Below are 24,026 nucleotides of genomic sequence, written 5' to 3' on the forward strand. Positions count from 1 at the left end.
AAATTAAACTATATTGAGTGGAATTTGATAAACAAAAATTCAACTTTTAACCATTAATATTGATAAGTCACATGAGGATGGAGCTACCTTCACAACACCCTTTGGGAGATTGGGGTAAGCGCGGGGTATTCTTAGTACCTTTTGTTAGATATACCAAAAGGAGTTATCAGGTGCCTAGGAGTAAGCATCCCCCTGTCACATTCGCCGCGAGCCACACATCCCCATCAGGATCCTCTAATGAATGCAAATTCTTTCCCTCTTACAATAATACTACATGAAATCCCGCGCAAGTATGCATAGAAGAAGGACTTTTTAAATGCATATTTGAATTGTTGACTATGCACATGATTTGAGTGTCAATAAAATTTAAGTATTAATTAGGAAGTCACTTGGAGCTCAACATTATAAGTTCCTTGTAAAAAAAAAAAAAAAAAAAAAAAAAAAAAAGATCTCTCCCTAAATAAACAGCGTTATCAAAAATTCAAAAATAAAAGGAAATCTATCACATAATAGACTAAATAAAGAAATCAATAAAAAAGTTATTGCCCTTGGATTCAATAGCGCCCTATATGACTATAATAACCACTCTAAAGCGCTGCACACAATAAAAACGATACAGCATGTTATAAAAGTAGTAAAAGGAAATTATAATAGCATTAAGATAGATAATATCAAGACAATGCTTGCAAAACATCAATAATGTAAAGTGACTGCCGTAAAATGGCTGAAATATTGCCAACACGGCGTAAAGCCTCAATCAATAATGTAAAGTAAAATTACTAAAATCTAAAACATGATGTGCATGAAGAAAGTTCCACGCCGTACAATCAAATGATATAAAATACAATAGTTGAGATAAATATACAATTATACACTTGATTGATTGAATATTGTTTTACGTCCCTCACGAGAATATTTCACTCATATGGAGACGTCACCACTGCCGGTGAAGGGCTGCAAAATTTAGGCCTATGCTCGGCGCTTATGGTCATTGAGCAGGGAGGAATCTTCATCGTGCCACACCTGCTGCGAAACGATGCCTCGGTTTTTGCGGTCTCATCCGAAGAACTGCCCGATTTAGTCGCCTCTTACGACAAGCAAAGGGGTACTGAGGACCTATTCTAATCCGAATCCCCACGGGTCATGTTGAAATCATGGTAACGAAACCATAAAGATTTAACCACCTATAATACTAATAATATACAAGTCTAAAAAAGATCTGTTATTAAATGTTTTATAAAATCTATGGTCGTTATAACGATCTAATTCGTCAATACAACTTTTCATTGGGTCAAATGCTGTCTGACGTGTTTCATACCGATTTTTACGCCGTTCTTGGCACACTGATTTTGACTACGGATAACTCCGTTTACCTGATCAGGATGTAGGGCTCACGGCGGGTGTGACCGGTCGACAGGGGATGCTTACTCCTCCTAAGCACCTGATCCCACCCCTGGTGTGTCAAGGGGTCCGTTTTTGCCCATATCTATTTTGTATTGCTTATAGGAGTTATGAGATTGATCACTGTTCGTTATCTTCGCCTTTCATTATTGACTATTCATCTGTAACTTAGATTTTTGAAAAGTTTTTTTAACAAGATTTTTTACAATAACTATCGGAAAAGACTGTAACAAAATTTATATTCCTATTATGCATAAATCTAAATAAATACTTTAAAACACTGTTTATCAGACCGACTTTACTTCACATTAGTCCTACGTCATAACACTCACGGCTTTATCGCCAATGACGTCATAGTTACCTCTCTAGAGTTTACTTCTAAACCCCACGGTTTACCTTTGTCCTCCCTATGGGGCCCCCATTAACCTACTTGGATGACGACGAATTTGCCCCAGTACCCGGCACAAAGCTACCCGTAACGAGTCTTCTCGGAACCCCTATAAAGAGGAAACTCAGCAGGAAACAAAGAGTGAACCTGTGTGACTGTGTACGAACTGTCAGATTTGTGTTCTTATACCGGGTGTAAAAATTGCATAGGGTCTATCTTTTATCTCAAACATGACATCACAATATTTTGCAAGAACTCCAAAAAACAAATTTGTAGTATTAATAATAATTGTGAGTTATCTATAGCTGCAGTGCTTTGAAATTGAAGTCATTTTGACGTTTTAGCCCGTTATAAAATGTTAGTCTGGAGGAAAATATTTATATTAAACTGGCACCACGCTGATTGGTTGCTACACACAAACATAAGATATGCAAAGTCAACAGGGTACCAGTTTAGGCAAATGAGAACAGGGAATTATTTTGTAACTACTATCGTATCAAATGTGTTTGTAAACATTCTGAAGAACTTTTTGTGATTTTCTAGTTATGATCTTTAATTTTGCCACCTTTTTGGAACATGTAAAATTATACCAATATCTTAAACCCTATGTCTTTAAAATGAGTTATCTTTTCCTCTTTCCCCTGTTACGATTTGTGCTATGAAAGGTGCAGATAACAGTGATCAATCTCATAACTTCTATAAGCAATACAAAACAGAGTTGGGCAAACACGGAGTCCTGGATATACCAGAGGTGGGATCAGGTGCCTAGGAGGAGTAAGCATGCCCTGTCGACCGGTTACGCCCGCCGTGAGCCCTATATCTTGATCAGGTAAACGGTCGTATCCGTAGTCAAAATTAATGTGCCAAGAACGGCCTAACAATCGGTATGAAACATGCCAGACAACATTTGACACAATGATAGGTTGCAGGCGCGGATCCAGAATTTTTTTCCAAGGGGGGGGGGGGGTTCGAACCTTTTCACAAAATCGAACCCGTGATATAATGTCCAACCCTTTATTTTCCAATTCTCGAAGGAAACGCTCTACATAACCACTGCACTACGCGGGCGACCTTTTTGTCGTGTATTGATATTTTCTGGTAGGAAGTGTTATTTAGCTAAAGAGACTTGACTGAAATAATCTTCGTTTTCCTTGCCTGGTAAATGATTGTACAATTTCCTTTTGGTCAATTTCTAATGAGTGGTGAAGGTGCATTAGTGCAAGCCCAGTCAATATGTCCTCTTGCATAGTACTGCGCATGTAACTCTTGATAAGTCTTAATCCAGAAAAGGATCTTTCGGCCTCACATGTTGTGATAGGTAAAACACATCCAATGTGAAGAAGAATTTTCACGTTCGTTGAAAAGATTAAGCATATTGCAGAGCTTGTCTGAAGTTTCTTCGCTCATGTTAACACAATAATGTCTCCAATCTCTGAGTTCTTTCTCCAAGTCCTTTACAGAAAGACAAGGCAGGTCGCTCCCCCAAAATATTAGTTCTGAGACAAGTTTGGACAATTCCTCGTGTGAAATATTCATCACATTGACAGGCAATAAAGAGCATTTCGAATATGCCGCCAGATCTTCTTTCTAAAACCTCGTATTTAAATCACTGAGGAAAGAGTCCAGAAATGGAATGGCCACGACAGATCTATAATAATATCTTGGATTACTTGTGGAGACATTTTCTCTGTGTTGCTGCTTGCAGCAAACCCTTGGGGTTTTAATCATTATATCAAGGTCGTCTGCAATTTGTTTTGCATCTTCAAAGCAAGACTCCAATTCGGTATCTACCGCTCTACGAATTTCTTTGATCCTATCCACGTGTTCCTCAATTAACTTACTTGCAGTGAAAATGTCGATATCTCTTTTCTGAAGTTTGAGAGTCAAAGGCTTTATTGTATCTAGGACATACCTTACCAACACAAATGTTATCAACACAGAGAGGGACGTCATCGAAGCCAAAAGCCCCTGTGCGGTCACTTTAGTTTGTCTATCCCAAGACCAGTCTTCACTGGTACTTTCATCAAGGTTTTGATTGAGAATGTGCTGCAGACATCTGATGACGAACTTGTATATAGTGTAGAACACATCAAAGCAGATATGACGCTCAACCCACCTAGTCTTACAGAGTCCAACTAGTTTCTTTCTGGAAAAATCTACAGACCCATCATTTTCTATAATAGTCTCAAGAAACCCTTGTTTAGGGGAACTGTCAAAGAAAATAAACACTAAATTAAGGACATCTATCATATTCCTCAGAAGGGGTAATTTGCAGGCTGAAGCGATGCTCGGATTCAATACAAGTCATGACTCCGACAGTGTGTGTGTACAAAGCTAATAGATTTAGAGACTTGATTCGTCCCTGACACCCCCGTTTTTCCGATGTCATTTTCTGCTTCACCATCGTATGCTTGCCTTCGCATGTTCTCAATCGGAATTGCAAGCAAGCGGAGGATTTCAATAAGTTTATCAGCAATTGCTTCCCCAGTAGTTCTGCCTATATTTGCAAAGTCAAGAAATTCCTCCTTAATGATGGCAGGGTGTTCTCTAGTATCTAGAAATCTGAGACACAAGACTAAAACTTCTTTGTTAGCGTACTTGTCACTTACCTCATCGGCTATAATGGAATAAACAACTCTCCCATGTAAACCCTTCAAAATTTTACCTGTGATGTGATTTCAAATGAGTTGGATAACCTCATTCTGAATGGTTTTGCTGGTATATAAGGCATTCGGTTTTTTTTTTTATTATTTTGCTTTTTGTAGATGCGACCAGAGCTGCTCATCATGCTTTGCTAACAGCTGCAATATTGCCAGGAAATTACCTTTATTTGAGGAATCACTTGTGGTATCATCTCTGTGTCCTCGGAGAGGAATATTTTGTTTCCCACAAAGAATGATCGCATCTACTATTTTCTCAAGCAACTTTGTTGTGCTGATACTGTGCCTGATTTTGCTGATTGAGTTTATACGGAAGAGACGAAGATGGCACTTCGGATGTCATCTTGGTTGTATGATAAACAGATTTGACACTCTTGTGGTGTTCTGAATTTTTATGCTTTAAAAGGGCAGATGTTTTTCCAAGGGCTTTCTTATACGCAGTAATAGGTTGCGTAAGAAATGTATTTTGATGTTGGACATCTGACTGAGGGAACATGACACAAAACTTACACAGACCGCCATTTAACATTTTGCTGAAGGTCAACCATGAAAACTGATTCATCCAAGAATATTGAAATGATAGAGTTCACCCGTATTCGTTGTTTGGGCACGACCTGTTTTTAACTTGGCGACATCGTCTGGCAAGGGTTGATTCTGAATATAACTTATCTTTTCAGCTGAGGACATTGTGTTCAACTTTATTGCACCTGTTACAATTTTACCAGCATCAGAAAAATCCGAACCGTCAAAAGATGTTTATCTTTATCATGTTCTGTTGTCTTAATAAATTCATTGTCATCAGATTTAATACCCGTCTTTTCATTTTGTGAGTCCAAGGTGATTTCCGGGGTATCATCTGAATCAATACAAAGTTTTGACTTTTTATGGGCAGGCTCCTTCATTTCATTGGATTCAGTAGGTAAATCTGGGAAACAAACCACAAAATGATTTGGTGACCAATTGTTTGGGTTGCTATTTTCAGTGTGTGACCACATGATGTAGATGGGGGAACTCTGACGTACCTTTTCATCTGAAAATGGCTTTATTTCTTGATAAAGAAAATATCTGTTTACAGCAACATTTTGTATTGTTGAATAAATGCTATATATTGGATGATTCAGGGGGTGTCCGGACCCGATCCCCTCTATATCCGCGCATGGGTTGTATTGACAAACTAGATCGTTATAACGACGATAGAATTTGCTGAATAAGGCCACAGCAAGAAATTTTTTCCTCTCAGGTTGAAGTTTTTGAATAAATTCTGCTTCATAGGAATAAATAAAAAACGGATCAGCTAACATAGGAGCACAATTCGTGCCCATGCGATTCCAACAGACTGTTGGAAGATCTGATCACCAAGGACCACGAGGATATTGTCAATGAGGAACTCCGACATATTTTCTATTTGAACTGTAAAGTACTTGTGCGTGGAATCAGTGGCGTTTAACAAAGTAATCTATCAATAATCGAGTTTATGTCCTTATGCAAGGTGAAGATAACGAACAATGATCAATCTCATAACTCCTATAAGCAATACAAAATAGATAGTTGGGCAAACATGGATCCCTGGACACACCAGAGGTGGGATCAGGTGCCTAGGAGGAGTAAGCATCCCCTGTTGACCGGTCACACCCACCGTGAGCCCTATATCCTTATCAGGTAAACGGAGTTATCCGCAGTCAAAATCAGTGTGCCAAGAACGGCTTAACAATCGGTATGAAACACGTCAGACAGCATTTGACCCAATGCGAGGTTGTATTGACGAACTAGATCGTTATAACGACCATAGAATTTACGAAATGCTGACTTCAATCGAGACTGTTGAAATCTTATGGGAGTAAACATGAGTTCAGTTTTTTGTTTTTGTTGTTGTTGGTTTTTTTTTTTACATGTAAAACTTATACGGTACCAATTTTGATGCACCAGATGTGCATTTCGACAAATAATGTCTCTTCAGTGATGCTCAACCGAAATGTTTGAAATCTGAAATAACTATGAAGTTTTAGAGCTAAATATAGCCAAAAACAGCATGCCAAAAAAGTGGAGCCAAATTCGTCCAAGCATAAGAGCTATGCATGAGGGAGATAATCCTTAATTTTGAAATGAATTTCTAAATTTTATAACAGCAATTAAATATACATCCGTATTTCAAGCTAGTAACGAAGTACTTAGCTACTGGGCTGTAGAGACCCTCGGGGACTAACAGTCCACCAGCAGAGGCCTCGACCCAGGGGTCATAATGTAAAACTGATACGGTACCAATTTTGATGCACCAGATGCGTATTTCGACAAATAATGTCTCTTCAGTGTAGCGTAAAACTATATAATGCACAAGATTCAGTACAAAATTTAGGCCTTATGCACAAAAAGCGCATATTGTGGTCTTTGGTGATCAGGTCTTCCAACAAGTGGTCTTTGGTGATCAGGTCTTGCAACAGTGTTGGAATTCCCATGGGCACGAATTGTGCTCCTTTGTTAGCTGACCTGTTTCTATATATTCATATGTAGCGGAATTTATTCAAAAACTTATACGCGAGAAGAAAAAATTTCTCGCTGTGGCCTTCAATTCAACATTTAGATATATTGATGACGTTTTGTCTATTAACAATAATAGCTTTCATTCATATGTCGATTTGATATATTCCTGTGAGCTCGAAATAAAGGACACCACAGAGTCGTCCACCTCTGCTTCATACTTAGATATTTTATTGAAAGTACACATTAACAGCAAACTGACAACTCAACTGTATGACAAACGGGATGATTTCAGCTTCTCCATCGTCAACTTCCCAAATTTATGTAGCAATATTCCATTATCACCTGCATATGGTGTTTATATATCTCAACTGATTCGATATGCAAGAGCTTGTTCTGCGTATAGTCAGATTTTAAATCGAGGTAAGCTACGGACAAACAAGTTGATGGTACAGGGGTCTCAATTGAAGTCAGCATTTCGCAAAGTCTATGGTCGTTATAACGATCTAGTTCGTCAATACAACCTCGCATTGGGTCAAATGCTGTCTGACGTGTTTCATTCCGATTGTTAAGCCGTTCTTAGCACATATTTTGACTGTGGATAACTCCGTTTACCTGATCAGGATATAGGGCTCACGGTGGGTGTGACCGGTCAACAGGGGATGCTTACTCCTCCTAGGCACCTGATCCCACCTCTGGTGTGTCCAGCGGTCCGTGTTTGCCCAACTATCTATTTTGTATTGCTTATAGGAGTTATGAGATTGATCACTGTTCGTTATCTTCACCTTGCATATTAAAGATCTGACAACACACAATAGTGAAAATATGCATATAAACTCTGCATGTTAATCAAATTCATTTCCTATTCATTGTATAACTGGCGAATATTTAAGCAAATCTACCACCTATATTACGAAGCAAAGTCAAAGCGAATTACTATCAGAAATTGGCGGCTTTTCCAAGAAGTCAAAGCACAAGTAGCCCATTCACGGCGTCTGCGCCTAGTGTGTTAGAGCATAGATCAATACAGGACACAAACAGCAGTACTCTCCGGGATTAAGAACAGTGGTAGCAGGAACAATCAACAGCGGTCCCCAGGACGAAGAATGAGTGAAACAACAGCGATCTCGATGCAAAGACAACCCCTAAGGAGACTGAGCAAAAAAGAAGAGTGACTGTGTTCAAACTATTTGAAATTGGAGCACACTGTGTTGTGTGTAAACTTAAAACATGGGTTTACTAAAGATTATTAAACATATCTTAACACTGAGGATTAATCACGACTTTATCATAGCTTTCTTCCGGCTGTACCGATTTTTCCTAGTCGTTTGGACGTCATAACGCTCCCCTACCGTTGACGCATCCCCATACCACTCCCTGAATGCAGTTGCATAGCGCTCCCGAGTGCACTTCGTTGACCCCCCCCCCCCCCAAAAAAAACCCTGACCTTAAAAGTGCACTCAGTTCATCGTGGGCGTTATGCTACTTCTAGACTTTCATCAGGTTAGTTTCTCAGATAAATATATTTAACGTATATATGATTTAAACATTGGTATTTTAATTTTACTTCAACATCATGAGAAGGCATCCCTAACATTATATCAATGAAGTTATTTGGTATGCTTGGGAAAGTCCATTTTCTTAAAAATTTGATGGATATCTCATCATCATATCTAGATGAAATATATACCTAAATTACAAAACGGACAGAACCTCTCAAACGATGAGAGCACAATCATTTTTCATATTATAATTGTGCACATACGTAGTCATCAGAGCTAATCTTCTTCTGAAAGGCACAGAGACGACTAAAATATGACGCAATCTGCTGTTCGGATAAGAATTCTTTCCGACAAATAGACAACACTCTCATGTCCTTTGCAGCAACACAAGGATCTATCTTATTTCCTGTCATTTTCCCGAAGTCAAATTTTTTGCTTCATAAAGTCCTTATGCTTTTCTGCATTTCGTTTTCTCAATGGCCCATCCTGTTATTATCATAATGGTAGTTTCTGCTAGTTCATTTTCTGGAACAGGTACTGGGATAATATATTCCCGCTTAGGGTACAGATCCTCCAGTTTTTTGGCATACACTCTTTTAGCTCCCGCTTAGGGTACAGATCCTCCAGTTTTTTGGCATACACTCTTTTAGCTCCGTCAGATATATCGAGATTCTCACTATCACATTTTCGTATCAAAATGTTGGCAACAACTGTTTTCTGGCATGAAGACATACATACACATGCTGCTGTTCTGGGGGCACTGAAATACTCTAAGATTTGCTGACATGTCTTGTTCATAGTCTGAAATATGAAGAAACAAAATTATGGTACACATACAACACAAATGGAGAACCGGCTACAAAATATTATTACTTATGACCTTGTCTAAAATTATCTTACTTAAAACCTTATAGGGAATTTAATTACAAATATTTATATTTGTGCAATGTATGAAGATCGAAGATGTACATAGTGAACTGTATGTTGTCACATCAAAATTAAAACACCCTCGTCATTTCAATACTCAACACCTGTTGTTGACATACGTCGTGGTCAATGCTCCAGTCCGAGACAGTTTGAATTTCTATGGTCTTGTTGATACGACCAACCTGACTCCATGGTAGCAGTATTCCTATGTTAGAAAAACAAGTATTAACACAATCACCAAGTTCTATTCCAACAATTATTTTTTTCCTAATATGTTTTAGTTGATAGGTCATTATTGCTACATATCAATCATGAAAATATGTACAAAATAACTCGGGAACAAAAATTCTATATACATAATGAATACACTATACTTATCAAAAGGGGTCAAACAAAATATTTACACATATCAAAATGGTGCTAAACAAAGATAATATCCATACATATGTAAATATGTCTACTTTATATTTGGCACCTCTTCCGATGGAATATGCTTTCCAGACTGCGAGGCCTTCACTGAAAAATTGGAAGTATGGAGCCTCTGATGACTGGACATCAATCATGTTCACATATGTCAAAACCTTAACTTTCAATTCCACCTTCTTTTTTTCTCTATCACAGCCTGAAATGCATACCTGCATTCTAATATAAAACTTACGTGTCTATTATGTACACCCTATTATGAAAATATATTAATTCAAATTACAGGTATATGAATCTGTATATTTAAATCATCATTTGGAATTATTTATACCTGACATCAAACATATAAGATTTCAAAAACCCATAATACATAATATTCCCTCATCCATATATATAGGGCTCACGGCAGATGTGACCGGTCAACAGGGGATGCTTACTCCTCCTAGGCACCTGATCCCACCTCTGGTGTGTCCAGGGGTTCATGTTTGCCCAACTATCTATTTTGTATTGCTTGTAGGGGTTATGAGATTGATCACTGTTCGTTATCTTCACCTTGCATTTCGTAATACCTGTTTCATCTGCATTGCAGTTGTAACATCATGAACTTCGTTGATGTATCTCCTAATTATGCCCTTGACGTTGGCAGCACGCCTATCACAGGGTCCTGTAACAGACAAAGCAGCAAATAATAGAAATATGACTGAATCACTGTATACCATGTTGATATGATTTATTTCATTAAGGACATTTCACCAAAAATAAGGTCCATATTATCGTTTAAGCTAAAATGAAAGATAATTATGGTATCTACTAGCTGTCATATAACATATTTACAAATGAGTGAAAGTACCTTCTCCATTCTGTGATTCTGAAAAGTTGTAGGACACAATGTTTTCACACAACTCCTTATTCAGCAGTGCTAGGGCCACTGAACCTTTTTAACACCCTGCATTATCTTAACAGAAATGGATGGGTTTCAAAAATATGGTACGGATTTCAAGAGATTTTTGGCAACATCCACTAATATGTTGGCGGTGACTGCAGCACCCTGTGGAGTTTGTAAATCAAAGATGTGTACTGTAGAAAAAGTTGCTGCTTCCTACCACAAGAATACCAACATGTGCCAGTTGATGCTCCGCTTTGCAAACCTATTTGACCTACAAATGAAAATTGTAAAAAAAAAAAAAAAAAAAAAAAAAAAAAAAAAAAAAAATTGGCTGTGAAACAGTGAGGTGGGTACATTTGTACTAGTAATCTTTAATTTGACCTCTTGTTCACTAACTGTCCTTGAAAACCTTTATGACCACATTCTCACCTGGGGCCACCATTTGAACATAAATCAGCACATTATTAAGATGCTAGCCCATATAAGTTTTGTGATTTTACTAGAAATACTAATATTACACAAATGATCATTCGTCAGCTGTGAAGAAGTCAAATGCAATAGGCACATACTTTCACTGTATTTCCTCGGTAGGTTGATTGATTGAGGTTTTCCGCCGTTTTGGCAATATTTCAGCCATTTTACGGCGGTTAACTAATTGAATTATGTTTGGTTTTGAGTTCCCCTGACGGCCCCCAGTGAGCTTACTCTTTTTCGAACATCAGGGAAACGATCCTTTGCGTGCCAAGGGCGTTGTGATCCTTGACACTGGACAGCCTTTTACGTCCCATCCGACGGACATTAAAGTTAAAAATACATAACCTGGTTAAAAAAACAAAAACAATTCGAGTATATAAACAGTTGTATTATATTTTTCTGTAAAAGTCGCATTCTTGTAAATATTGTCGACATTTGTAAAAAGTTCTTTCATTGATTGCACACTATTAAAAAGTCTATTTCGTATGGGCGTAAAATCACTATATTCTAAAAGAATGTGATGTATATGTAATGTATACTTAACTTTTGGACTAAAAAATAGGTCAGATAGTTTTCTGGGGTGTTTTTTTTCATTACGAATACAGATATTGCCTGCTATTTAGCCAAAGGCTTCCTCTCGTCGGAAGACAAGTGCAGTTAACATTTCAGCTGGATTGGCGCACTATGACCTACAGTACTTTAGGGGTAGAAGTAGGTCAAACAGTTTTCCAGATTTTTTTTGGTATGGTCACAGGTATTGCTCTGAAATTTAGTCACAATTTCCCTTTAAGAGAAATACATAATCAATTAACATTTCAACTTAATTGGCGCACCATGACGTACTTTAGGGCTAAAAGTAGATCAAATGATTTCCTGGACTTTTTATCATCATAGATCGTTATTGCACCGACATTTTGTCACAACCTCGCTCTCCGAGAAATATAGGTGTTGGTAATACGCGGAAGGCAAAACGGAACGGAATGGAAAATATTTTAAGCAATGCTATGAGGGGGTCAGCATTTTATAACATAAAGGGCTTATTATGAACAAGGGAAGCAGAAATTACAGAGAGAACAGGATGTCACCCCCAGAATCCACCATTTCATATTAATACCTAATACATTATGTATTTTCAAACGGTGGATGAATGTACTAACGTACAGGTGCTTGCTTAATATTTGAAATAGTAAGCTTTAATAAAACTATTAAGCAAGTACCCCCCCCCCCCCGATTGTGACAGTATGTTGTTTCACAAATGAAAAAAAAGAAGAGATAAATATACTGAAAAAGACTTGAATTATAATCGAATACCTTCAAATTGTATTACTTTATTTTGGTTGATACCCTTAGAAAAGATTTTAAGGTCGATCGATCCTCATGTGATGTCATAGCTTTTTGCAAAAACGCTTATTCAATCAAATTTTGGACATGATAGAAATATATCTCTCAGAGGAATTTTGTTCACTGGTTTTTATTTTCCATAGATAATCAATTATTTATAATTCTAAAAATGTTGTCAAGGGCAATAACTCCTATGCTGGAATTTCCTCTACTGCAGTCAATGACACAATGATTTCCCTAATATCCACAATTAATTTTGATATATCTATGAATTAGCAGTTTTCTTGAACTGTTGACGTTTAAGATAAGTAATTTCAAAAAGTTTTAATCAATTTTCATTATTCTGTTTAACGAAAATATGTGATTTTTATGTTGATATATACTTCTGTTTTTGTATGTCTGACATCTTTAAAAAGGTGGCAACATACACATTTTTAGGTCACCTGAATCATTCAGGTGACCTATTGCTATCTGTTTTTGTCCGTCGTCGTTCGTCGTGCGTTAACATTTGAACATTTTTAGCTTCTTCTCTGAAACCCCTGAACCAATTTCAACCAATTTTGGCATATAGAATCAGTGGGTGGAGGGGAACAAAAATTGTGAAAATCGTGGTCCCTGCCCCCCTGGGGCCTGAGGGGTGGGTCAAAAACCATCAAAATGAGTGTAATTTTAAAAAATCTTCTTCTTTACTCCTGGACATCAAGAAGCCAAACTGTGAGTATAATTATAATGAGTGTTGAGCCCTCTACCAAAATTGTGAAATTCATGGCCCCTGGGGCAGGGGTTCTTTTGTTAGGGTGGGGCTCTATTGGTCATATAGTGAAAATGTAGAAATTCTTTGAAAATCTTCTTCTCTGTCTCTGGATATTAAGTAGACAAACTAATAGCATGGTAATAATGAGCAAGGATGCCTCTTTAAAAATTGTGAAATTCATGGCCCCTGGATCAGGGGTTCTGGTGCTAGGGTGGGGCTCTATAAGTCATATAGTGAAAATGCATTATTTCTTTCAAAATCTTCTTCTCTGTCCTTGGGTATTAAGTAGACAAAGCAATAGCATGGTTATGATGAGCAAGGATGCCTCTTTCAAAATTGTGAAATTCATGGCCCCTGGGTCAGGGGTTCTGGTATTAGGGTGGGGCCCTATTGATCATATAGTGAAAATGCATTTTATTTCTTTGAAAATCTTCTCTGCTGCTGGGTATTAAGTAGACAAACTAATAGTATGATAATGATGATCAAGGATGCTTCTTTCAAAACTGAAATTTATGGCCCCTGGGTCAGGGGTTCTGGTGCAAAGGCGGGGCTGATTGATTATATAGTGAAAATGCAATATTTCTTTGAAAATCTTCTGTTTTTGTCCGTCGTCGTTCGTCGTGCGTTAACATTTGAACATTTTCAGCTTCTTCTCTGAAACCCCTGAACCAATTTCAACCAATTTTGGCATATAGCATATGTGGGTGGAGGGGAACAAAAATTGTGAAGTTCGTGGTCCCTGCCCCCCTGGGACCTGAGGGGTGGGGCAAAAACCATCAAAATGAGTGTAATTTTAAAAACTCTTCTTTACTCCTGGACATCAAGAAGCCAAACTGTGGGCATAATTATAATGAGCGTTGAGCCCTCTACCAAAATTGTGAAATTCATGGCCCCTGGGGCAGGGGTTCTTGTGTTAGGGTGGGGCTCTATCTGTCATATAGTGAAAATGTAGAAATTCTTTGAAAATCTTCTTATATTGGTTTTATCTAAGGAGTAAATAACCCTTTTCTTTATGATGTCTCAGACCTAGGTTTTTTAAAAAGGATTATTGATTGAACATAAAAATGACACATGTACTTCATGACCACATAGCTATTCAATGTTTCTTCCATCCAAAAGTAAAATTCTTATATTTAAACACAAACCTAATTCAAACATTGGAAGGTTGTTACATGATACTCAGGTGACCTATAAGGCTCCTGGGCCTCTTGTCTTTGGTTATTGATTAAATTAAACTATATTGAGTGGGAAATTAATACAGTTTTTCCACTTTCAACCATTAATATTGATAAGTCACATGAGGATCGATCCACCTTAAGAGCCTACCCAATGAATAAAGCCCCCCCCCCCCCCTCCCCCCCCCTCCCCCCCCCCCCCCCTCTGAAAACACTGAAAACATTGTAAAAGATAAAATGTTTTGGGCAATTTCCCCCAAACATAGCCTTTTTAAATCGAACGTACTCTTAATCGAACTAAATATGTTTAAATTTAAAAGATAACTGAATTTGAATTTAGTTCTACACCTGGTACAATATACATTAATTTTATGTATCGCATCTAATTTCAAAGCGAACGAGTCTAGTGTGGAAAAAAGGTTTACCTCATTTGGAATGAATGTATGTGAAAGTTCGTTCATTTACCGATATCCTGCGGATTAGTGTTGAAACTGAAAAGATACAGTAGGAAAGAAAGATTGAAACAGAACCAATGTAAACTAAGGTGAAGTTTACGACCCATAGTAAGAGGAATCAACAGATTTATTTCGTAATATATGAAATTGCTAAAAGGCTAACACAGAATTTATGCTTCAATGGAATTAAAAGTCATCTCATTTATAATCTAAATGTTACGATATACAAGTATTTAGTTTAGAAGTGAACTGCTGGAAGTCTTACCTATTTAGGATTGGAGTCAATGGAGTGCTGCGGTCACTAAGCATCTGTTACTAATAAAATAATTTATCAAACACAAGATGTTTAACTTGCTGACTTAATAAGATCACGAATTTTCGTTGTTATATACTTACCACACTCCCTGTTACAGGTGTACACGGTATTATGCATAAATTTACACGTGAATATGCGTTAATGATAATGATGTTTAGCCACCGGGGGTGGGCATATAAAGTACGTGTGTTCTTTCCATTCTCTACCCATAGGTGTCGCTGCTCGCTAACACATTTAAATTCTTATACAAATGTTTAACTCCGATTAATCAATTTATGATGCAGAATTTTGAGATAAAATTGTTTTACCGCTTATCAACAAATTCTCAAATTTTGATTTTAAAAAAACCTATTAAATGCTACAAACATAGGTGAAAAATAAGTGTCTGCGGTACATTAGTCTCCCTATTGGTACTGATATCTTGTTAGTGTTACACCTTTCCGGGTCTAATCCGTTGTCATTACGGCATGTTTTTCTCTATTATTGTTCCGGCAAGTTGTGAAACCGATCAAATTACAAAATGAAGAAGATTGATGAATATTTTAAACGGAGTGTTACTAAACCACCACAGGAAGCTGAGCCATGTTCCAGCTCTTTTTCTGAAAGTCCTACAACAAGCACTTCTAGTCTAAGTTCGACAAAATCGTCATGTGATCCTCCATATCCCTATATTGGAACAATGAAAGAAGCCGACTTGTCAAACCATGAAACTAAAATAAACCTGTTACAAAAGACATGAGATTCCAATCAATATACAAACTATTCATTTCCTGCAAGGTAATTAAATAGTTTTCTTAATTACTCTAAAAAAAATCTTACGATATGAAAAAAATATATTTCATGGATTGACTATGAATGACCATGAATGCAAGTTAATTTCATGAAACAAAACATATATATATACATTTCATTATGTCGACCCTAGTTGTAAATATGATATGTTTGACTTTCACCCATCAATAAGTTAATTTATCCATGCTGTATGAATCTTGGTCAATAATTCCTCTGGCAAACATACAAAAATAATTAAAATTGTATAATTTCAATTACCTATGATTATTTTTTCAAGATCTTAACTGCGATGAGTCCTTGCTTTTTGGGGTATTTTTTCAATTACAAACATCGTCTACGTTTCCTAAATCCCAGGAGCTTCCGAGGGCCTTCGCCCCCGGACCCCCTACCAGGGCCCTGCCGTACACATTAATTAACTCAGGCTACGCCACTGATAACAAAATATTTTCTTCCGATATTTGGTGTTATCTTAGCTACATGTATCATTCTAATTCTTAATTTCCGTTCCGTTTTCCGCTCCGTGTATTAGCAACACCCGAGAAATACATATTAATCAATTCACATGGCAGATGAATTGGTGCACTATGACCCATTTTAAGGCTTTTCTGTTCAGAATGTGTGTTGTATCAATTCAGAGTGCACAATATGCTTCCAGGTTGAATTTCACTATCCGACGGGCGTATATTGTACCGTTTGCGGTACTCTTGTTAAATATATTTTCTTGAATATCTTACATAAATGTCTCATTCAGCCCGTTTACGTTTGTTTAACTGTTACAGTATCCGCAACGTTATTCTTGACATGGTAAACGATAGAACACGATACACGCACGATAGGATAGGATACACGCACGATAGGATAGGATACACGCACGATACGATACACGGCAAACCTGATAAACGCAAAACCTGATAAACGATCTTCACGATAGACCTGATAAACGCAAAACACGATAAAAGATCTTCACGATAAACGGAAAACCTGATAGAAATGTTGTAAATTTAGAAACAGTTTAGACAGAACGAAAGTTTGATACGTACAAAATAATTACATTATGTTGATAATAATATTGAAGGATTTCAATGCTCAATATATACCTAAAGCATATAATTTATTTATCCACGGTTGTACGTTTATTTTTGTTGGTTATTTTTTTTTTTTAATTCTATTTATGGTTTTTTTTAACGTCATTACAGCTAAAATCCGGAAGCTAAACTATATACGGTATTGAATTCATTATTTGATATCTATATGAATTTTCTCAGCCAATGATTCTAAAACGTATATTGTCACCTTGAATGTTTGATATATGAATCATACAGGGAGTGATTGATTCTTATCTTGTTTAACGTCTCGCTCGAGAATATTTCACTCATATGGAGACGTAACCATGACCGGTGAAGAGCTTTTAAATTTAGGCTTATGCTCGGCAATTACGGCCATTGAGCAGTGAGGGTTTTTTGGCGTGCCACACCTACCATGACACGGGGCGTCTGTTTTTAAGGTCATCTCCGAGGACCCGTGGCATTCACACTTGATGCCGAGCGTTTAGCAATTAAACAGGGAATTAACAAAATGCAATATAATGTAGTGATATCATGCTTCAATAGCTCTCTTATGCTAATGTCTATTATCTTGGATATCAAATAAAACCAAGTAATATTTTGTGTGTAGCGAGGAGGGGGGTTATTTTGCATCAAGCTCCGAGTTCATCGCTCATTCAACAACTACAATTATTTTCATAATGACCGCTTTAAATACAATGCACTGCACTACACCATATGCTCATATGTTAGATATTTCTACACTATGAGTGATAATTGATAGTCATAAGTAATTGGAACATATTTATATGAATTGATATCTTGTTAACAAAAAATAAATAAACTATTAAAAACATATACATGTACGAAACCCGGCTTGATTTAAAGTCGCAATTTAGAAACGCTTTAAAATGTTTGTGTTTAGCATGTAAAAAATTCAAATAATCATCAAAACCAGCATAAATTTCCAGTATCTACACGTACGACTATTGGTATATGTGTACATGTACAAATAAAAAAACCCACCAACAACGATGACAGATGAATCGTGCCCATTTGAGCAGAATTTTGGGAGATGCAATATACCCTTGCACTCTTTTAAAACTTAATCTTCTAAATGTGTGAAATACAATGTCCCTGAGAATGTTTACTGTCAAAACACGGGTGATACACAAAATCAGATAAATAAGAGCGCGCACAAGTTCAGTAGTTGGTATATAAGTTGAATACAGGTGAACAAAATCGGAAGAAAAAGAACCATTATTAAAATATATGTAATAAACAATGTAATTTACTGATTTTTCCTTTCAGATCGAAACTTCCTATTTCTCTGTTAGTGTTAATTACAAATAATTGTTTCTAGACAAGGAAATGTTTATGAACTCCAGATGAAGGAGCTTTCAGTTTTACTGTCCTCGTTTTGCTCGACAAACCCCTGCCTACTTTCCAGACTACTTAGAATGAAATTGTGATAAATTGTCACCCTCTCTGGACAGACATATAGCTCTTTTTCTGCCTTAAAATCGACAGCTTTATGTTCTCTTTCAAATATACTGTCTTTCCTCGATTCCTAAAAATAGCTTCTTTATCAAAACGAATAAAGCTTTCGGAAAGTATCTTACTTTTTCATTAGACTTAATATACGATCCCGATAGTTTCCGAAGCTACACGATAAACGATTTTCACGATAAACGGAAAACCCGATACACGCAAAATACGATACACGATAGACCTGATAAACGCAAAACACGATAGAAAACGGAAAACCTGATACACGATAGGATAGGATACACGCACGATACGATACGATACACGCACGGTAAGATAGGATACACGCACGATAGGAATGTCAAGAATAACGTTGCGGGTACTGTATATTCGTCTGGTGGGGGCATTAAAAAGTGTCTCGCGTCAAGAATTACCTCCCCCCCCCTCCTTTCCCTTATATTTATTAAAATAGTAAGTTTACTGGGGACGTCAAAGAAACTCCAACACTCATAACCAAACCTATTTCAGTTAATGCCAAAACGGCGTAAATTCATAAACTTTTTAATTCAAGTCACTCTTTGATGTATTTATAGTCTTTCTGTGTCATGCCATCTATTAAAGAGACACTACAGCTCATTTTCCACATTTTGATAAAGTGTTTTTTAAAACACGTATTGATAAAATGATAAAAATCATATCGAAACTGACAATTTTGAGCAATTTGGATGCATCAATTTACTCTCAACTGCTCTTTGAAGATCGTCCGGAATTCAAAGGTTTCTTCATGCTGACTCGGATTTTTGAATGCTTATTTACATCACGTGATTTTGAATGACAGCAAAGGTTTTGTGTAGGAAATTATTTAAATTCCCCTTCAAGGGGGTCCACACTAACCTTTCAAATATAAGATTATTCCATGCTCATTATAATATAAATAAGTAATTATATAAATCATTATTTTAACAGAAAACCCTTCCATATTCCTATTGACCAATGTTTTTACAATTAACATGTGTCGTATGCAGATAAAAATAGCACTTACTTTTAACAGTGTTCAAAGCAGTGTCTTTGCGGTTAGTCTCAATGGCAGATTTAGAGGGGGCCAAGACCCCCCCCCCCCCCCCTCTTTCCTTTTTTCGCCACAAATTGTGAGTGAAAATCCAGGTTTTGCACCCAAAATTGCCGATACTTTGGCTAATATTTTACTCACATACTCCTTCGGAAATCCTAGATCCGCCACTGACTGACTGAGTCCTGCGTTCGTTTCTCCTAGCTCTTTGTTTTCCAACTGTCATAATGATCCCATCGTCGCAAACCACGGTTTTGAGTCCACTCACGCTCCCTCACCTGAGTATTTGTTCCAAGGACTGTGAAATGTACCAAAAAAATTCCTGATCTGAATATCCAAGCTAAATTCTAAATAATTAAGATTCAGCAGTTTGTTGTCATGTAGAAACAATCATAATAGCCTTTAATTATTTAATGAGTATTACACATTTTAATTAGCATACAGGTCAGCTTATATTGATGTGTTTATATGACTTAATTCAATTCCTATCTTGCATAGGTTTTTACATTTTTGAATTGACATCACAATGATTAATATACTAGTATAAAACTTTTCACAACACATGTTAAGATTGAATAAAATTTATAACTTAATTTGTAAAATATATTTTTCATAAAAATATAAAAGAAAAAATCATACCTCTTTGGTGGCACCACATTGATCCAATATCAGTCCAATAGTGTACTGCAGTCTTGATAGGGTGTTGTTTCTGCTGTACAACAAAACTGAAAACCCAGTGCAGAGGCTTATCAGTTTATGCCCTTCAATTTCACTCTCTTTAACATCCTTTGGTATAACACTTTTTAACAATGATGCAGTAATAGGAGCTCGCTGGTTGAAATATTGCAGAAGACTTTTCCAGTCTTTAATTTCAGTGTTGTAATGCAGCTGATTATCTTTTTTTCTGCAAATTTCGCTGATTTCCTTGCGTATCTCCTTACAAATGACTTGAACTACAATTTTCTTGTACTGGTCTGTCTTCATCAAGTGATGTACAAAAGTTTTACTGTTGTTGAACATAGCTTTGCATATCGCTTGTTTGATGGGATCATGAACAACTAAAGACCTATATTTGCTTCCATACTTTACTGTGATCTAAAATTATGCAAAATGTCTTTGTTATTTACAGACCTTGGTCAATATATTTGCATGGTAATGGCAGACACAAACATCAGTCTGAAAATTTAATTTTTTGTTTTGTTGTTAGCACTTAATTCTCTTAGTTTAATGAAAAGAATCATGTGCATATATCTAGGGATGGGCAAAATGGATCGGAGTGATGCTTTCTTAAAGAAAAAACTAAATGTGTCAAAGCTTGGCTGCCCGAATGTACAAATATAAGGTTCTAAGAGGGAGACAGGAAAGGTCATCAAGGGACACAATTTTCAGGGAATTAGATGACCTTAACTTTCAAGATATTTTTTAAGAAATGAAAAATTCTTTTGGAGATCATATAATAGTAATTTTTATCAAAATTGATGGTATACTAAAATAATGTTCATGTCAAGATTATTTTTATGATAATTTTTACAAAATTCTGCAAAAAATAATGGATCTATAATCTAAAAGTAAACATCAAATACACAATAATATACTAATTATTATTAAATCAGTAAATAGTTTGAAATGGTTTCATGCATGATTTGCATATCAATTATTAAAGAATTAAGAAAATCAAGTATTTCAATATAATAAGATAAGGATATGAAAAGTTAGAAGCCTAATGTCATCTACTTTATGTAAAAGGTATGTATTTTGAAATTTTTATTGCAAGGATCTGTAGAAATTTGGCATATCTACCTTTCCTGTAAATTTCATTAGATTTCCTTTATTAACGTTAAAGTTCTATAATACGTTTTTCTGTTATATCCTATCAAATTTAAGCACACGTGCATGCACGTGCAAAATTGTAATTTTGACCATGCTAAACAGTTAAGGTCTCAAGTTATACCAACGATATAAATATCAAATGATTTCATTGAGAAATATAAAAATAAAAAACCCAACTTAGATTGCAAAGGAGAACATTTGAGGACAAAAATGTCACAAGAAGGAAGAATAATAATAAACAGAGTAAAAACAATATGTTCCCAAACTTTGTTTGGGGAACAAAATTAAGTGTCATGATTTGAGTAATTTAAAAAAGAAAAGAGGCACAAACTGAAATTATTTGTCAATGAATTTCAAGTTAGTTGAAATCATTTTTCTTAAGTAATGTTATGTTGTATATACATTGAAGTTAATAAATCCAAAAGGGCATTATAATCAATAAAGAAACACTCCTACAAAATACCATGACACAATATATGGTAATATATCATTAAAATCACCAAGACAGTTTGTAAATCATGTAAAATTGGTCAAGTATGCTTTGCTTCATTTTTTCATTCACCCACAAACAAACATTTTAGATGTCAGTACCACATAGAGATAAGTAGGTACAGAGGGCCAGGGGTTATATTACAAGACATTGATGTAAGAGCATCTTATTTTTAAAAAAAAATTAGAACAATATTTTTTTCAAGAAATTGCCATCACTCTGCTCTGTGTATTTGTTTACTGCCAGTGTCAGTTGAAATTATGTCAGCCATTACCATACCAATACTTTTTCGAAGTCAAGATAAACAAAATTATACTGGTGACAATATATAACACCTACTCCAAGCAGATAGAGCTTCGATTAACTTTCCATATATATATGTCAAAAGTAGCTTGCCATGAACCCCAAGCATGCTTGAGTAAATTTAATATACACCATCTCCCTTTAATAGTTTTGAAATATATGTATCAACATGATCTATTTGTTTTCAATGCCTACCAATGCAATTTTTTTTACAAGTCAGGTGTGTGTATACACAGTATTTGTTTAATACAAATACAATATTTATTGACACAAACACAATTACAATAATTGGCAAAGGCCCATTGAACACCATACATAATGTTTACAAATTTTTATTGGATAAGTTTCTTATAAATTACACAGTAATTTTTAAGACTTAACGTATATCACTGTTTAAATATATACATGTAACATGTATCTTTCAATGTCCAGAAAAATAATTTTCTGTTTAATATTATAGATATTTCTAAGGTAGGTGTTTCTTAGCTTACAATAAGATTTGTACATGTATTGAAAAAGAAATGAATTTCATCCTCAATCACACCAGTGTGGCAAGCATTACCACATCTTTCATTATTTATGTGAAATTATATCTACCACTTTCTAAATTTTTGCAATATTTTATGTGAACTCAATCTAATTCTACTAAGAGAGAATTATCTCTCAGATCTTTTCCTGAGTAAATCAACAAATGGAGTTCTTTTTCTCATTTTCTCTCTTTTTGTATATATATACTATAAAATATTGAAGTTTTTCTGAACCAAAGATTTTTTTCTGATTACTCCTGAGTGCACTGGTCAATGATTCTTTGTTAAATTATTTTTGGTAAAAGGTGTTGAAATTGAATATTTTGTAATGTTTGAAAATCCCAATTTCCAAGTACTGTACGTAATCACTTGTGAATTGGTAAAGTTTAAAAGCCAAAGAATCAGAAGTTATCAGGTGATTCCAATATTTTATACTTTATATTTTAGAATGAAATTTTGGACCTAAGTGGTAGTCTGTTAAGTTCTGCCAGACAACCAGCAATAGGATGTTTTGCAATGCATTCCAAGGATATCTTTAATGAATTTTTTCTATCTTTGAAATACCTTTGAATGAGAGATTCACTCCCCATATTTCACTACAATAAAAGTAATAATATTTTAATATTACCTTGACATCAAAGTCCTTTTCATGGTATAACTTAGTTTGTGAATCAGGTTGTACACTGTCTACAACTAAGGGCTGAATTTGTTCATCCAATACATCTGCAGCTTGCTGAGATCTCTCTCCTGCTGATTCATCTCTCAATGGCTTTATGGAATCAGCTGGGTTACGCACGTCACTAGCTCCAGGAGAATTTGGGAATGACAACAAGCGATGGACCTTTAGTTTACGGGGTGTTGGTGTGTTTTTTTGTCGTCCCCGTTTTTTAATGACAGGTGTAAGTACTTTGCTACCGACAGCATTTTTTAATTCTGCAAACAACTCATTCCGTTTCTCGGTCAACTTCGCTACTTTCGTTTTAATGTCGTCGTCAATTCTGAGAAGTCTATTTAACTTGTTAACACAAAACTTGCAAACGTAACCGTCTTCTTCCAAGTTCAGTTCTAAAAATAACTGACAAAAATCTACATTTGATTTCACCTGTCTGTAGGATTTTTTGTCTTTGATAATTTCGCTACATATTTCACAACTTTTCCCTTGGTTACCTTTTTGCATCGTAAACATGGGCCACCATATTTATCTCTGAAGCAGAAGATCAATAGGTATATGTAACCGATGATTTCATTGGATAAGAAAAGGTCAAAAAGTTCATGCATATTTAATGAGAAACGAGCTATTTGAATAG

General features: G+C 35.9%; 1 protein-coding gene across 18 annotated transcripts; it reads right to left on the bottom strand.

Moving 5' to 3' along the window:
* Positions 1-8,462: 8,462 nt before the first annotated feature.
* LOC125663137 (uncharacterized) lies at positions 8,463-24,026 on the bottom strand. Of its 18 annotated transcripts, none has more exons than XM_056142281.1 (11): positions 23,348-23,925; positions 20,209-20,664; positions 19,711-19,867; positions 15,127-15,843; positions 14,832-14,897; positions 11,368-11,481; positions 10,627-10,933; positions 10,346-10,440; positions 9,829-9,975; positions 9,473-9,558; positions 8,463-9,227 (listed from the first exon to the last, which is right to left on the bottom strand). In XM_056142281.1, the coding sequence occupies exons 1-3, from the start codon at positions 23,903-23,905 to the stop codon at positions 19,844-19,846; spliced, it is 1,038 nt and encodes a 345-aa protein (XP_055998256.1). In that variant the 5' UTR covers positions 23,906-23,925; the 3' UTR covers positions 8,463-9,227; positions 9,473-9,558; positions 9,829-9,975; positions 10,346-10,440; positions 10,627-10,933; positions 11,368-11,481; positions 14,832-14,897; positions 15,127-15,843; positions 19,711-19,843. The 18 variants fall into 18 exon arrangements, with proteins under 18 accessions (XP_055998256.1, XP_055998253.1, XP_055998246.1 ...); XM_056142278.1 differs by having other exon boundaries at positions 11,368-14,583; positions 14,622-14,897; positions 23,348-23,918; XM_056142271.1 differs by having other exon boundaries at positions 19,711-19,909; positions 23,348-23,918.

The sequence above is a fragment of the Ostrea edulis genome, chromosome 6, assembly GCF_947568905.1.
Source record: "Ostrea edulis chromosome 6, xbOstEdul1.1, whole genome shotgun sequence".
In the NCBI taxonomy this organism is placed as follows: Eukaryota; Metazoa; Mollusca; class Bivalvia; order Ostreida; family Ostreidae; genus Ostrea; species Ostrea edulis.

What these genes read in the sequence shown, in the direction of transcription:
- LOC125663137 (XM_056142274.1), bottom strand. Translation starts at nt 23,905, where the DNA reads ATGTTTACGATGCAAAAAGGTAACCAAGGGAAAAGTTGTGAAATATGT. An exon ending in AAAAGGACTTTGATGTCAAG is followed by an intron (nt 20,665 to 23,347) that starts GTAATATTAAAA and finishes GCATAATTTTAG; the next exon opens with ATCACAGTAAAGTATGGAAG. An exon ending in AATGTGGTGCCACCAAAGAG is followed by an intron (nt 19,910 to 20,208) that starts GTATGATTTTTT and finishes TTTAGAATTTAG; the next exon opens with CTTGGATATTCAGATCAGGA.